The following is a 16,854-nucleotide window of genomic DNA, read 5'->3' as shown; positions in this document are numbered from 1 at the left end:
TTGAAAGTTCCAGCATGTTTAAACCGCTGTCCTTTCAATTTGTGTTCGAAATTTTTTAAAAAAAAATTACAGGGTCCAGTGCCCACACGTTTACATTGAAAATTTATGCTACCCAAGTCACCTTCGCCCTTCATACCTGTCTATTTATGAACTAGATATACAATTATACATCTAGTATAATTTTTGAATAGGTAGGTACGTACATACGAGTTTATGTGTACCTACTTTAGTAGCGTCCGAATACGAAAATGTATTGCTCATGAAACGTCGAAACGTGTCGTGTAGTGCGTAATCAAAAGTGTCTGCTCAATTTTCCAGTCAGTTGTTTCTTATTTTTAATATTTAGTATTTTAATTGAGGGTGAGTATACGAGTTTTACGTAGGTATTTAAAATATGTAGGTGAGGGTGTCTCGATTCAAAAAAAATCAAATCAGCGGAATTTGATAAAATTCAGCAGAGACCGTCATTTTGAGTTGAAAGTTTCTCAAAAAAAATTTTAGCTGTGGAGGCATGTCACCGGAACGGAGATCGCTCTTCAGAATATACATATTTTATGCAAGGCTATTAGTCGGGGAACCCGCATAAAGATCTATTGCACCCTCCCCCCCGTACATCCACCGGGTCAACTTTTTTCTTAAAGGAGGAGTCTTAAGGAACATTTATAGCCCTTCTCCTAAAAAAAAGTGGCCCTACTTACAAGACGGCGGTCAATTTGATTGACAGGTCCACCGAAATAGCAGATTTTACGTTCCAAGATTCGAATTGCACGAAATTTTTTAGACCGTACAAAGTTAGATTGAAAGATCAGGCAAAAATTTATCACCTGTCAAAATTTCAAGTGCTGAAGTGCCTTTTTCGATTTTTGGTGAATTTTTGAAAATCTTTAGGCCAAAAATAAGGGGAAAACTCAAAATTTTACCAAATAGACCAAGAAAGCTGAAATTTTGGCACCTCGGGAGTAATAAGGTTACATCTAAAAAAAAATTGATTTTGACGTTTTTGCATTTTTGGGGTTTGTATGACCCCCCCCCCCCCCCACCTAAACCAAAAATAACACTTTGAGTTGGGTACATTATCCAGATCTTGTAAAAAACGCAAATGGCGTAAGTTAAAATCCCAACAACATTGCAAGTTGTTTGGAGTTATAAGGGTATATTTCAAAAAACTCCACCTTTTTTGAGCAAATTTTGTGCATACAAAGTGTTAACAAACAGTTTGATTGTTTTGAATGTTTGTTAGTTGGAAATAGCCACAAGGAGTGCATTTTTTATTGGTTTGTACCAAATGAAAAAAAAATTTAAATTGATCACTTTTCAGAAAAATGAATTTGCACATATAATGAAATGTTAGTTTTTTGAGAGAAACTCAAAAACTAAGCACTCTAGAAAAAAAACTAACGACTGTACGTCGATTGGAAATTTAATTCTCTACTACTTTGATAACGTGAAATTTTTTTGGACGCTTCCTTTCGCCTCCACATCAACTTTAATGAAAGGTTCTAACTCAAAATGTTTTCCAAACATTGAAATATTTTCTCTTTAAGATTTTATTTTTCAAAGTGTTCTTATGCTAAATGAAGGTAGGATACCAGATCTTAATGTGGTGCTATTCATTCCTCACAATTAAAGTTGATAAAAATAATGAATCAAGTTTTATAAGAAATAAAAGAAAATCACTCTCCTGTAAAATTTCACTTTTTCGAGATGTAACCTTATTACTTCCGAGGTGAGATATGTACCTACGCTACTTTCGACCTGCCAAATCGATTGAAAACTGTTCCAAACTGTTTTGAGCAGTTCTGGAGCTTCCAGCAGATTTTTGAAACTAGAAATTCCCACGAAATTTTATCAAATGGTGTTGGAAAGACGAAATTCATTCTGCAAACAAATTTTAATACGATACGAAGTCAACTACAGGTGGATTTCAAGTCATTTTGGAGCCTCCAGCGAATTTTTTCGAATTACTGGAGCCTCCAGTAGACTTTTAAAACTTGAAATTTCCCGAAATTCATTCTACAAACTAATTTCATTACAATATGAAGTCGACTGATCGTGGATTTCAAGTCGATTTGGAGCCTCCAGCGACTTTTTTAAAGGTTGTATGGCGTTTTTTAGAAAATTGAAATTCAAAAAAAATAGCTGGAAGCTTCAAAACTGTACGAGTATTTGAAACCACCATGCAGTCGACTTCATATCGTATTGAAATCAGTTTGCGAAGTAAATTTCAGCTTGCTAACTCCATTTGATAAAATGTGAGAATTTCAAGTTTCAAAAATCTGGTGAAGATTCCAGTAATTTTCAAAAAGTCGCTAGGGGCTTCAAAATAACTTGTACCCACCTGAAGTCGTCTTCAGATGGTGTTAAAATTGGAGTGCAGAGTAAATTTCGACTTTCCATCTCCGTTTGATGAAATTTTGAGGAAATTTCAAGTTTTAAAAGTCCACTGGAGGCTCCAGTAATTTAAAAAAAGTTGCTGAAGGCTCCAAAAGACATTGTTACAGAGTAAATTTCGGCTTTCCAACTCCGTTTGATAAAATTTTGTGGGAGTTTAGAGTTTTAAAAATCTGCTGGAGGCTCCAAGAACTGCTCAAAATGGTTTGAAACAGTTTCCAATCGATTTGGCAGGTCGAAAATAGGGTATATCCCGAATTTCAGATTTCTTGGACAATTTGGTAAAATTTTGATTTTTCCCTTATTTTTGACCTAAATTTGATTTTCAAAAATTCACCAAAAATCAAAAAAGGCACTTTAGCTCTTGAAATTTTGACGGGTGATAAATTTTTGCCTGATCTTTCAATCTAACTTTGTACAGTCTAAAAAATTTCGTGCAAGTGTAATGTTTAATGTTGGAACGCAAAATCTGCGATTTTGGCTGACCTGTCAACCAAAATGGCCGCCATTTTGTAAGTAGGGTCACGTTTTTTTAAGGACAAGGGCTATAAATGTTCCTTAAGACTCCTCCTCTAAGAACAAAGTTGTCCCACAGGATCGACCGGGGGGGGGGAGTGCAATAGATCCTTATGCGGGATACCCGACTATATAGGGATCCAACCATCCAGAAAATTTTGAACTCCTCCCACATTGACTTGAAATTTTCAAAGTAAATTTTGGGGCTATTAATAGGGTTGAAAAAAGAATCGAAATTCAACAAACTCTTCTTATCTGGCTGAAGGTTGCACTATAATTTGTCGTCGTCGTCATTTCCTTATAAGCGGTAGGCCTGTTGACCTGTCTGCTACAGTGTGGAACCTGTTGAGGATGAGCCTGAGGTATCCGTGAGTTCCCTCCTTGGTCTCCCTCTGCTTCTCTTCCCCATTGGTGTATATTGGAGGACCTGTTTTGGTGATCTTGTTTCCTCCATCCTTTTGACATGATTTCTCCAATCTTTCCAATACTGTTTTATCTTCTTCATGACTGGCTTCACTCTGAGATCTGCTGTTATTTTGTCAGGTGGGACTCTGTCTCTGAGAGTCACCCCTGCCGTTCTCTTCATGAACTTCATCTCCGCTGCCGTTATTATTCTTTTATCAGATTTTTTCAGTGCCCATACCTTGATTCCATAAGTCATCATTGGTATTGCTAGGGTATTGTACACCTTCAATCTTGTTTCTTTTCGCACCTTACTGCTTCTCATGGACCTATTTATCAGTCCTGTGACTCTCAGGAACTTTGCAATCTTTCCACCAACATCTACTTCTCCCTGGTATGATATCGTGTTTCCCAGGTATTTAAAATTACTGACCTGTTCAAAGATTTTTCCATTAATTACAACCTTGCTTCTTACTGGTTCCTTTCCTTTGAAGGCCATTGTTTTTGTTTTCTCTGATGATATTCTCATTGTACATTGATCTCTGTAGGTCATCTTTTGTTTCTGTTAGTACTACTTGATCATCTGCGAATAGTGCTGTTGATATTTCCTGCCTTCTGTCTGTTTTGATTCCTTTTGGTTTCATTTTCTGCCATTCTTTTACCATGTGATCCATGTACATGTTGAATACAACACAAGACAGTGGGCATCCTCGGTGAACTCCTCTGTTTATTTCTGCTTGTTCTGAGAGTTTATTTCCAATTCGTACTTTTATTCTAGTGTTCTTATATATGTGAGGGTGCATACGGAAAGGGTCCATTCGACCAAAAAAAAAAAAAAAAGTTCTCTGAAATTGCTGTAGGAACTCTGTAAAGGGGTTCCTACGACAATTTCAGAGAACTTTTTTTTTTTTTTTGGTCATAAGGACCCTTTCCGTATGCGCCCTCACATATGCTGTCTATTACCTTTCGCATTTTATAGGTTACCTCTTCATCTTTTAGGACTTCAAACAGTTTTTTTCTATTGACCCTATGATATGATTTTTCCAGGCCTATGAAGCACATGTGTGTTTCTAGGTTGTATTCGATCCTTTTTTTCGATCAGTAGTTTTACTGTATAACTTGCGTCAGTGCATGATCTTCCTTTTCTAAATCCGTTCTGACTTTCTGACAACTATTCTTCTGCATGATCTGCCAGTAGTTTTGCCAGTATTTATGCATATATCTTGTAGCAGGTGTTGAGTAGACTTATTCCTCGGTACTATAGTTAAAAATAAAAATTGTAAATAATGGCATGCATTTGTGTACATCTCTGATAACTTCACGTCATTTTTTTACAGATACAAATACGAATCCATGAAAGAACAAGTGAAAAGTTACTACAGAGGTGATTTTACCGAACCTCTTAAATTGGTTACAATTGGCCAAATAATCGAACAAGCTGCCCACGAACATGCCACTGAGACTGCAATACTGATACACGGAGGGCAAAAATTAACCTATGCGCAAGTCTTGGAAAAGGTTTCACTAACACAATTAGAATTAAATCTTTGCTATACTGTACAGAGATGGGATAGAATATCATTCTTTATTTCCAGATTGACACTTTGGCAGCAGCCTTAATGAATTTGGGCTTGAAACGAGGCGACCATGTGGCCATTTGGGGATTCAATACTATCGAGTGGTATTTATCATTATTGGCTGCATTTAGAGCTGGCGTTGTTGTGGTATGATTCAATTTCTTTCTATGCATTTGAAGATATTTGTCTCTTGGGACACCTTTGTTTTTTTGTAATGTAGATTTGGACTGTTTTGTTCAAACAAACAGGTGAATTTGAACCCACTATTTGAAGGTGCGGAAGTTGTAGATTGTTTGAATGCAAGTGATGTGAAAGCTATAATCATGGATGAACAGCATTATGGTCGTAATTTCTACAATATTTTGAAAAGCGTCATACCAGAAATCCAAGAACATGATTATAATACTCATATCACGACCAAACGTGCTCCGTTACTCAAGACTGTGGTGATGTTCAGTGAAACAGGCTACAAGTAAGAAATTTCACAATCTACCGAGTGGCCACCCTGCTGCAGCCTTGATTTTTGTTCTTTTATTAACTACTTCATTCAGCCAGAATCAGCACTAGTAATGATTAACGACTTTTGTTTCAGAGGTGTCTTCAGATGGAAAGATTTATTCGCCACAGTGACCACAGAGCAAATACAAAGTATCAGAAACACTCAAAAGGAAATCAGCCCTTTTGATGTTTGCAATATTCAGTTCACTTCGGTAGGTACTTACTTTTTCTTCAAAAATTCCCTCCATATCACTACAGGCTGGATATTTTTTATGGTCTTATAGGGGACCACAAGTAAACCAAAGGGGGTTTTACTGAGGCATCACAGCATTGTAAATAGTGCCAGATCTGTGGGACACCGCTTAGAATTGTTCAAAAAAGTAAGTGATTATTTCACATTGAAAAGGTCAAAAATGAAATACCTATAACCCAGCCAACTTCATCTTAATTTCTCAATTTTTTGTAGAAAGGACAAATTTTATGCCAGGTACCATTTTTTCACGTGTTTGGAATGGTAATTGGAATTTCTGCATCCATTGTAACAGGATCTACGATTGTTGTTGCAAGTTTCAAGTTTAGTCCAAATAAATCCATAGACTCGATAATTACAGACAAGTAATAATTCATCCCCATTGATCAGACCTGTCTGTTCTCAATAAATTTACTCGTTTGTTGGCGTTACAGATGCACTGTGGTTCTTGGTACTCCAACAATGTTCATTGATTTTATCACAATAGTGAAAAATAGAGCTCAGAGTGATCCTCAAATATACGAAAAAATATCCTCAGTTGAACGATTCTTCAGTGCAGGAGCATTAATTTTTCCAGACACAATCACGCTATTGAAAACGTTATTCAAAAACTCTAAATTTTCGGTAACTATGAATCTTACAGTTGCACTTTGTGAGTCTCTTTTTTGGGTGCCAATTCAAAAGTAAATTTGGATAAGTACATATTTCCAATGTTTTTTTTTTTTTTTTTTCAAAATTGATGAAGACAGAGAACCCGATTTTTAGATTAGACGTACTCAGCACCTATGTTAATAGTTTCTTACCAATCTTCCAAGAATTTCAAAACTATGAGCTTTCAGGCTGTGTTCAATCGATTGAGTACTTATGTATTGTTTCACGAGATGGGCACAATTCAATTTATTTTTACCAATTATATTAAATTCAGTAAACTTTACAGTGTGGTTATGGTTTGACAGAAACTAGTGGCGCTACATTTATATCACAACCAGATGATCCCGAAGAAGTTCAACACTCTTGATACGTTTTACTTCGATAATATTATTATTTTATTATTTTTATTCGATTTTAGCGCGATCTATGTAATCGTAGTCGCAACCTATTGGTATTATTTCATCATCTTTTTAGTTTGGTACCTTTATTCTTACGTGTGTTTTATCCATTATATTTTATCATTCGTTTTGTAATGGTTTCTTCTTTTATTTCTCGTGAAAGATATTACAACTGGCGACGAGGATGCTTTTTAAATATGTGCGTATGTGCGAATTGTTATGGTCGACGATGTAAGTGATAGTATTTACGATTCCGATAGTTCCTCCGAGTCCGGTGCGTCGTTTTCTTCGTGCGAGATGGCGGCTAATATTCCTCCTCCATTTGGTCGCTTCGATGCTACAAAAGAAGATTTTGAATCATGGTTGGAGCAATTCACCAGTCATCTCAATTGCTACAAGGTTCTCGATGCCGACAAAGTTAATTTTCTAATTGCGTCGGTTGGACCTGAAACTTACTCTATTATGAAGAAAATTTCAGTACCGAAAAAGCCGAAGGACATGGATTTCAAAACGTTGACCGAAGCATTAATCGAACATTACAACCCATCACCGCTATCAGCAGTATGTCGATACAAATTTCGCTCCCGTGTTCAGCAAGAAAACGAAGATTTCAATTCGTTTCATGCTGCTTTAAAGGAACTAACGATCGGATGCGAGTTTGATACCGATGCACGTTTAGACGAGGAGATTCGAGATCGCATTATTGCGGGAGTACGTGATACGAGTTTGCAAAATTATTACTTCTCTACCCCGAATCTTGCGTTGAAAGATGTTATTGCTCGTGCGAAAGCTGCTGAACAAGCAGGTAAGGGTGTTACTCAGTTACAATCTGCTCCGACTGGCGAAACTGCTACCAATTCGTCAAGGTCGAATAGTGATAACTCGATGAACAAAATCAACGAGTCAGTGCGTAAGAAGAAAAAACCCCAATCTGCCGCTGCGTCGAATACGTCTTCTTCGAAGAGTGAAAAACCCAAATCTAACGCCTCATCGAATTCGTCATCTCAAGTCATCGTATGCTACCGTTGCGGACGAAAAGATCATAAGGCAACAGAGTGCAGAAATTGCAGTAAAAATACAAAATGCAAAAAGTGCAGCAAAACGGGTCATCTTCCTAGCGTTTGCGGTATGTCTAGATCTGAAATGATACGTGCGTTAAACGAATCTCAGTCAGCTAGATCCGTTAAAGTGGTTGATATCGCTAGTATTTCCGCCATAAGCAGTGCTCCAACGCCGAAGATAAAACTTACTTTATCAGTAAATGGTCGTGAAGTACGTTTCGAAGCGGATAGCGGTTCTGCTTACACGTTATTATCGAAGAGTGAAGCACGTCAGCTTGGTTTGTTATCTAATATGCGAGCTGAAAATATCCCACTTACTTCGTACACTGGTGGTGAACTTACTATCATCGGTATTGTACCTGTTACGGTTTCCTACAAACAAAAATCACTCGATCTCGAACTGCAAATCGTCGATGGTGATTATTCAAGTGTTGTTGGTCTCGATTGGTTGCTACCTTTAAATATCGATATTCGAGATCATTGCTACAAACCTGCTGATTCCGAGAACGTTATCAATCAGACTGTTTCTGAACATGTCGAGTTGAAAAATGGTATTTTACGTTTAACCGAAGAGTTCGCGGATATTTTTGCCAGTGGTATTGGACGAATTCCAGACGTCCAGGCTGAAATTTATTTGAAACCTGAGACTGTTCCGATATACTGTCGAGCTAGACCAGTTCCCTATGCGCTTCAAGCTGCTGTTAATGCTGAAATTGATCGTTTGGTCGCCGAAGGACTTTATACGCCTGTCACTTCTTCAGAATGGGCTACTCCAGTTGTGCCAGTGATTAAATCTGACGGTCGTGTACGTTTAGTTGGCGATTATAGCGTAACTGTTAATCGACACATCGTACCTGAAGATTACCCAATTCCAAATGTGGAAGAAACGTTTCATGGATCTGGTAATTGTCGTTATTTTTCGAAGTTTGACATCAGTGAAGCTTATATGCACATGTGTACTACGTTGAACGCTTCGAAAATTTTAACGGTGAATACTCCAAAGGGTTTACACAACGTGAATCGTATGAATTACGGTGTTCAATGTGCCGCAGCGAAGTGGCAAAGATTTATGGAATCTATGCTGAAAGATCTTCCAGGATCGTGCGTTTTCTACGATGACGTTAAAATCGCTTCTGCTACTGCTAAAGAACATTTAATGCGAGTTCGTAAATTTTTCGAATTATGCCGTAAGTTCAACATTCGTTTGAATAAGAAAAAGTGCGATTTTCTTACTGACCGTTTAACCTACCTTGGTTACGAAATTGATTCCAATGGAGTTCATAAAACGCAAGAGAAAATTGAGGCAGTTTTAAATGCTAAACAACCTCGTACTGCTGCTGAGCTGAAATCGTTTCAAGGCTTAGTGAATTACTACGCGCGTTTTGTTCCTAATATGAGTCAATTATTTGCTCCTTTGGGTAAACTTTTGCAGAAAAATGCCAGATTTAAATGGACTAAGGCTTGCAGTGCTGCGTTTGAGAATATTAAAAAGGAGATAGCTAGTGATCGCGTTTTGACTCATTTCGATCCGAGCAAAAAATTGATTCTAGCAACCGATGCATCTCCAGAAGCGATTGGCGCCGTTTTGAGTCACGAAGATGAAAATGGTGAGCGCCCGATTGCGTTTGTTTCTCGTAAGCTTACTCCTACAGAGCAGCGTTATAGCCAGATTGATAAGGAGGCACTTTCCATCTACTGGGGAACGCGTAAGTTTTTCAATTACTTATTTGGAAGAAAATTTACGTTAATTACCGACTGTCGTCCTCTTCAATCGATTTTCGCCGCTCATGCTGCTAAACCTTCACTCAGTGCTACCCGACTTTTGCATTACGCCATTTTTCTTCAAGGTTTTGACTACGAAATCAAGTACCGCCGTTCCGAACAGAATGCCAATGCCGATTTTGTCAGTCGTTTTCCTTATAACGAAGTCGATGTTAACCAAATCGATACACCTACGTTTCTACAGAAAGAGTTGTTGCAGAAAATTCCAGTTACTGCTGCTCAAATTGCCGAGGAAACTTTGAAAGATCCTACCACAGCTTCTCTACTTCGTCAGCTGTCCGGTGAAGAGCAATGTTCGTTAAAGCCCAAGGAGTTGTGCGCATACTCTTTGTATAATGGCTGTATTTTTCGTAACGAACGTGTTTACATTCCTACCAAATTTCGCGATGCGGTTCTACGCGAAATTCATTCTGGTCATCTGGGAATTGTAAAATGTAAACAACTCGCTCGGAGCTACATTTATTGGCCAAAAATCGACCAGTGCATCGAAAAAATGGTCGCGCAGTGTGAAATTTGCGGTAAAAACGCTCGAAACGCCGATAAACTTCCGCCTCATCAGTGGGAGAATCCTAAAGCTCCGTGGCAACGAGTACATTTCGATATTGGTACACTCGATGGTACGAATTTACTCATTTTGGTCGATGCTTACTCGAAATGGGTAGAAGTTTATCCGCTGCAGTCAATTACTACTGAAAAGGTCATCGAATGTTTTGTCGAATGTTTTAGTCGTTTCGGCAATCCTACTGTGCTCGTTTCGGACAACGCTCCTCAGTTTGTTTCATCGGAAATGAGTACCTACCTGCGAAGTATTGGCGTAAAGCATGTTACTTCCCCTCCGTTCCACCCTCAATCCAACGGACAAGTTGAGCGTTACGTACAGACGGTAAAAAATGGTTTAAAATGCGACACCAATGGCACTTTAACTCAACGATTGGCTCGTTATCTGCAGTCCTATCGTCGTGCGCCTAATTCTACAACTACTAAATCGCCGTTTGAATTAATGTTCAGTCGTTCAATGAACACAACGCTCGACCTACTACTACCGAAGGATTCTGAGACCAAGGAGATTGCGGACGAACCTAGACGATCATTTTGTCCTAATCAAAAGGTTCAATATCGTGTTTATAATAAAAGCGAAAAATGGGCCTATGGTTTTATACATAGTCGTCTTGGTAAAGTACTGTATTTGATCAACGATAATGGTTCCATCCCGAAGCGTCATGCAAATCAAATTCGAAGTCGTTCGTTCGATGTTGCTGGAGCTGTTTCCTCTACTCCTTATTCGTTTGCGGATCAATTCGAAGATCAAGAGCTTCATGATCACGATGTTCATGAGCAATCCTTTCAAGAGGCTACTGCTTCGCCTCCTCCGGTTCTTCGTCGTTCTACTCGTGACAGGAGATCCCCGAAACGTTTTTCCCCTTAGTGGGGGAGGTTGATACGTTTTACTTCGATAATATTATTATTTTATTATTTTTATTCGATTTTAGCGCGATCTATGTAATCGTAGTCGCAACCTATTGGTATTATTTCATCATCTTTTTAGTTTGGTACCTTTATTCTTACGTGTGTTTTATCCATTATATTTTATCATTCGTTTTGTAATGGTTTCTTCTTTTATTTCTCGTGAAAGATATTACAACTCTACTGTTGGCCACATTTTGGATCACATAGAAGTAATGAATGAAAATTGAGTGTGCGGTAGTGATGTTGACACTGCTAAAGAAGCATAAATATTGCATATTGATACGTATCTCGTGGTTTTGCTCATTTTATTTTCACTAGAGCAAGGAGACTCATCTCACAATGTGCAAACTCTCATTTTAGGCAGCCAACCAAAAAATGGAAGACTGCTCTGCAAAATTTTGTCATCATCATCATTTTTATAATCATCATCAACATCATTATCATCATCATTAATATCATTATCATTATTATTATCATCATCATCATCATCATCATCATTGTGGTTGTCTTCATTGTCATCATCACCATCACCATCACCATAACCATCATCTTCATCTTCATCATCATCATCATCATCACCAATTATCAGTGAATGTTAACATGATAGACTATTTAGACCATTGGGGATTACTTGGAAGAATAAAATTGCTAGCTGTAGTATCATCTTTATCCATCTACATTGGTCTTATGTTTTTTTTCTAAATCTATTTTGGCACTCCATTAGTACATTTACTTTGGCTATCAAAATTCTAAATTGCACATTCCTGATTTCAAATTGAAAGTTGGACACGCAGAGCGTTAGCCAATCAGTTTTAAGGAATGAAAAAAATCAATTGTCTAGAGCCCTTTTTATAATGAACGTAGCGTTTCACGTTTTTTTCTACGGCAAAAGTTAATTTCATGTATTACAATGGAGGCATTTATAATGGTAAAAAATTTCAAAGTGCTTTTTTACGGCAAAAGTAAAATTAATTTTACTTTTGCCGTACTTTTTACCGTAGAATTAATCGTAAGAAGCTACGGCAAAGTAAAATTAATTTTACTTTGCCGTAAAAAAAGCACTTTGAAATTTTTCAAATTTTTGCCGTAGAAAAAAACGTAGCATTATAAAAAGGCCTTAGTATGTACTTTGTTGATGTCTAATTTTCTATTTTGAATTCTGAATTTTGGAGTTGAATAGCCAAACTGAAGCAACCCCCAACCCATATGATTGGTTTTCTGTACGCATCAATCAATTCGGCTGGCTTTCGTTTTTGTTGTGATTTTAAAGGCTGACTTTGATGTAGGGATGTTGATATAACACCATCTCGAATGATATTACCAATAAGAGATACAATACTGAAATATGTTTTCATAAACCCCTGAGTTGAAGTTGAGATTATGAGAATTTTGACTCGACTACACTAGGCAAAGTCTTCAGCACCCATCACAATAAGTGATGAGGGCATGTAATAGGGAGAGTGAGAAAGACTACAAATGGGAAAAATATGGATAATACCATGATAAAGGAGATATTCTTATAATTTTGTTATAGGCGAATTCTGAGAAATATTCGTTAGAGAGGAAATATTTCTCAGGTGCCTGCTTAGTTTGAGATGGAGAGACTTAGTCAATCAACTTCACTATTCATGTTACAAATATCCTCGGTTACCTTTTTAATTAAACGAAATGATAACTCAAGGAGCAATTATGTACAATAATTTTAATCAGAAATATAAATACAATAATTGAGATGTCTGTACCAAATAATTTACAATAGTTTTAATGTAAATTATTCTGTATTGCCATGCCGCCGTTACAATGGCGGCAGCATAATTGGCCAAGATTATGGAGGTGTCTTCAAATGCTCGAGAGCATGGCTTGTAAGATAGTTATAAAGCAGTGTCACGACCCTCTTCATTTAACAGGCCGGAACCGCTGCTAACGGCAACGCCGCATTTTTACGATTATCAGGCCCAGAAAACACATTGTTGTTATGGCGAAATGTGCATTTTTGAAGTTTTTCGTTAATTTCTTTTTATGGAGTACATTTTACTAAATTTTTTTTTAGCATGGTCGAAAGATGATTGATTTGTCTATCGAATGGTATGGGTACTTTTGAATTTCACTTCGTAAGTAAGCTTATAAGTGAGGAAAATGTCTACAGTAATTATTGAAGGTCCTCTATTATCACATATTATAGCGATTATTTTCATCTAAATTATACAAATCTATATATCGTTGGAAAGAGCATAAAAAATGCTACCTTTTGAGCACTATGAGTGTTCAGTCACTTGTTACAGTATTTGAAATAACTCAATTCAAAGTTTGAATTGAAGATGTTCTCAAAAATATGACAAATTACTTGACACCGGTTTTGTTCAAAATGTAGCGTTTTTTATCCTCTTTCCAACGATATATAGTTTTATACAATTTAAATGAAAATATTCGGTGCAATTACTGATAATTAGAGGTCACCCAACAATCATTTCACACACATTCCCAATTGATTAATAGTAAATTGACTAAAATTCAACAATGGGTACACCATTTGATTGCAAATTTTATTCCCTTTTGATCTTTTACAACAAAATTTTCATAAAATCACTGAAAAAAAAGTTATTTAACGAAAAACTGTTAAAAATTGTATCAGGCCCATTTAAACGCATGTTATCTCTAGCGCGACTTGGGCCTGATAAACATTGTTGCCAGATTTGGCGGTTCTGGCCTGTTAAATGAAGAGGGTCGTGGCAGTGTACAACAATGAGGGATAAATTACAACAGCGTCTTTAAATTAAGTAGATCAATCGATAGGAGACTAACACCATGTCACCTACAGATTGATACAATTACGCTTAATGATAGTAACATGTCAGTACGAGGGATTAATGATGTGACACGTTATAAGTTCAAAATCACCATCTACAGATTGGTACATCAAATGTGTGGTTTCCAGAGAGCCTAGGCAGGGCTCCGTGGTCACATATTTAGCTAGTCGAGCTCAAGAGGAAACTATCGCGAACTGTTCCGTCAGAAGACTGATTTTTTAGCCAGTATGAAGCTGGAGCTGGACCCCAGCTTCAACAGAATTATTGCATGATAGCCTTGAGCCAAGGCCAGTATACTGAAACTTGGCAACACGTGCTGTGGGCTGACTTTTTGATTTTTCCATAAGACGATACGTTAATATAAATCGCAATTACTCAGAAAATATTGTGTTTACATAAAAATTGCAGTAGACCTTTTCTGTAGGAAATTAAAAAAGCGTTCTATTCATGCAATAATTTTTGAGCTTGGTATCATTTTTGGAAAAAATGTTGATTTTTGGCATTGTGGGCTGACTTTTTGATTTCTGCATAAGATGTAATGTTGATGTTCATCTCAGTAAGTCGAAAAATATCATTTTTACGGAAAAAGTGTAGTAAACCATTTTTGTAGGGAATACAAAATGCTTTCTATTAGTTCAAAAATTTTTGGATTTGGTGTGATTTTTGCAAAAACAGCGTAGTTGCCAAACATTACATACCAGCCTGTTAACTGGAGTCAGCCCTGCTTGAGCGCACCCCTACAGTAAGATTAGCATAATCTTGCCTAAGGTTGGCATGATCATAAAACTACGTAGCAAAGGGATTACCTTATGAACACCTACAGGCGGTCAAGGCAGTCCTGCTCATCACAGGCATTTCAACAGAGCCAGTTTCAGTGTCTTCCTCACATAATAATTGATGACACACTTCAATTTTTTTTGGACGCTTCCTTTCGCCTCCACATCAACTTTAATGAAAGATTATAAGTAACTCAAAATGTTTTCAAAACATTGAAATATTTCCTCTTTAAGATTTTATTTTTCAAAGTAGAACCAATGAGCAAGGAATACAGTAAAATACTGTATTTTATTTTTTGTACATATATTAATACAGTATTATACACATATTATACAGGAGTAAAACACCTCACATCTCTGGTTTCTCAATAGGATAAGTTCTAGGATCTTCTCTGTTCTCATTCTTGAAGATTGGGTTACAAGTCTTCAGAATGTGATGAACGGTTTCAATCAGGGTATAACTGTCATTTCTTCAATAATCACCTTACGTGTTCTCTTGCTCTAGTGAAATGAATGATCCGCATTGATGACTGTATGACCAACTGATTTCCTTATTTCACTATTAAAGTTCATTCATTTTAATTAGGTCAAAGTTGTCGATGAAAACAATCAATTGGTACCATTTGGCCATCCAGGAGAAATATGCTTAAGAGGATACATGTTGATGAAGGAGTACTACAAAGAACCAGAAAAAACAAATGCAGTATTATCAGAAGATGGATGGTTTCACAGTGGGTAGGTATAAGATATGTTTATTTTGTTTTGTTGTTGGGAAAATGTTCCAATAACTTTCACAAATGAAACTGTGAGTAAATAGTCAATTGGGCTACATACCTATTTGTAAAACTAATCTGATTACAGAGATAGGTTTGCTTTGATGGAAAATGGATACGCTCGAGTTATTGGTCGTATCAAAGAAATGATTATCAGAGGAGGAGAAAATATCCAACCCAGTGAAATAGAAAGTGCAATAATCAAACATCCAGATGTTATTGATGTCCAAGTAAGACATCATTTTTTTCAAGAAGAGATACCTTCTAATTTTGTTTCCAAATAATTATCTGAAATTGTCTTTTTTTTTTTAGGTATATGGTGTTAGTGATGCTCGACTGGGTGAAAAAGTAGCAGCAGCTATAATTAAAACGGAAAATTCAAAGTTGAGTGAATTGGATGTGAAGCAATATTGTGAAGGGAATGTAAGTCTCTCAGCCAAACTGAATAAGTACTTACCTATCAACTGTATTTACAAAATAATAATCTCAAAACTAAATAATAGATAATCATGCTCCAATACCCACGTCCAGTTGCAACAAAAAATATATTCAAAAATATTCTACTTTTGATTTCAGATTGCATCGTATAAAATCCCAGAATACATATTTTTTTGTAATAATTATCCAAAAACTGCTTCTGGAAAAATACAAAAGGTGAAACTGAGAGAAATTACTGAAAAAGAACTCCAAGACAAAATATTAAAACAATAAGTTAGATATATATCTACAGCATGTACTTATTAAAATTCCATTTTTTCAAAAATAATGTACTTATTAAAATTCCATAACTGAGATTTGATTTAAATATTCAAGTTTTTTTTTGTTTTTAGTTAAATTTTAATGAATTTTCTTCAGATGGATTCAATTTTTTTTTTTTATCAAATCCAAAATGCGTTTTTGTCACAACAATTTCAAATTAAGGTAGAGTGGGTAAATGCAAAAGTGGGTGATATTTTTTTTATTTTTTTCATTTTTTTGCATTTTCAACACACTCACTGTATTCTACGTGCCATTTGCTAACTTTTGATGTATTCGTGGTCTTGATTCGGTAAAAAATTCGATAACTATTCCACTTCCCAAAAAAAATTTTAGGGGAGTGAAAAAATGTTGAAAAATTATTTTTTTAAAAACTCACTAAAATTAACAAAAAATCAACCATTGATCATTTCTGATGTTTTTTTATGTAAAAAACTTGTCATAGAAATAAATAAATATATTAGTACATAAAACATTCTTCTTCGTGTTTTTCATGACGACTTCAGACAAATTTTAGCATCCTGAGCGCGGAAATGATGTTCAAATTGTTTACAGACTCTCGTTCTTAAAAAAGTTGGAGTTTTTCGAGAAGAATCGAATTGTTTTGAAATATAATCGAATTTGTTTACGAAATAACCATGCTTTTTTTAAGAACAAAATGGAAAATTTTCATTTACGTGGTACCCATGAAGAAAAACCAACGCCGGATTCGAACTTGGCGACCTCGAATTATTATCTAGTCAGAAATC

At 36.3% G+C, this 16,854-nt stretch overlaps 1 protein-coding gene across 1 annotated transcript; it reads left to right on the top strand.

Moving 5' to 3' along the window:
• The first annotated feature begins 169 nt into the window (after window positions 1-169).
• Window positions 170-16,582, top strand: LOC135846690 (medium-chain acyl-CoA ligase ACSF2, mitochondrial-like). The gene is made up of 12 exons (XM_065365922.1): window positions 170-360; window positions 4,647-4,827; window positions 4,905-5,033; window positions 5,135-5,358; window positions 5,479-5,596; window positions 5,669-5,764; window positions 5,851-5,999; window positions 6,069-6,258; window positions 15,163-15,311; window positions 15,438-15,579; window positions 15,662-15,772; window positions 15,926-16,582. Exons 2-12 carry the CDS (start codon window positions 4,663-4,665, stop codon window positions 16,058-16,060), a joined length of 1,608 nt encoding a protein of 535 aa, XP_065221994.1. The 5' UTR covers window positions 170-360; window positions 4,647-4,662; the 3' UTR covers window positions 16,061-16,582.
• Window positions 16,583-16,854: the final 272 nt, after the last annotated feature.

Source organism: Planococcus citri, chromosome 5, assembly GCF_950023065.1.
Source record: "Planococcus citri chromosome 5, ihPlaCitr1.1, whole genome shotgun sequence".
In the NCBI taxonomy this organism is placed as follows: Eukaryota; Metazoa; Arthropoda; class Insecta; order Hemiptera; family Pseudococcidae; genus Planococcus; species Planococcus citri.
The sequence above is the reverse complement of the archived record's forward strand: the minus strand, read 5'-3'. Positions and strand labels throughout refer to the sequence as shown.

Bases quoted from the DNA above. Each gene is read 5' to 3' on its own strand.
- LOC135846690 (XM_065365922.1), top strand. From the start codon at position 4,663: ATGAAAGAACAAGTGAAAAGTTACTACAGAGGTGATTTTACCGAACCT. The intron at 5,597-5,668 runs GTAGGTACTTAC...ATGGTCTTATAG, and splicing joins GCAATATTCAGTTCACTTCG to GGGACCACAAGTAAACCAAA. The intron at 6,259-15,162 runs GTAACTATGAAT...CATTTTAATTAG, and splicing joins TCAAAAACTCTAAATTTTCG to GTCAAAGTTGTCGATGAAAA.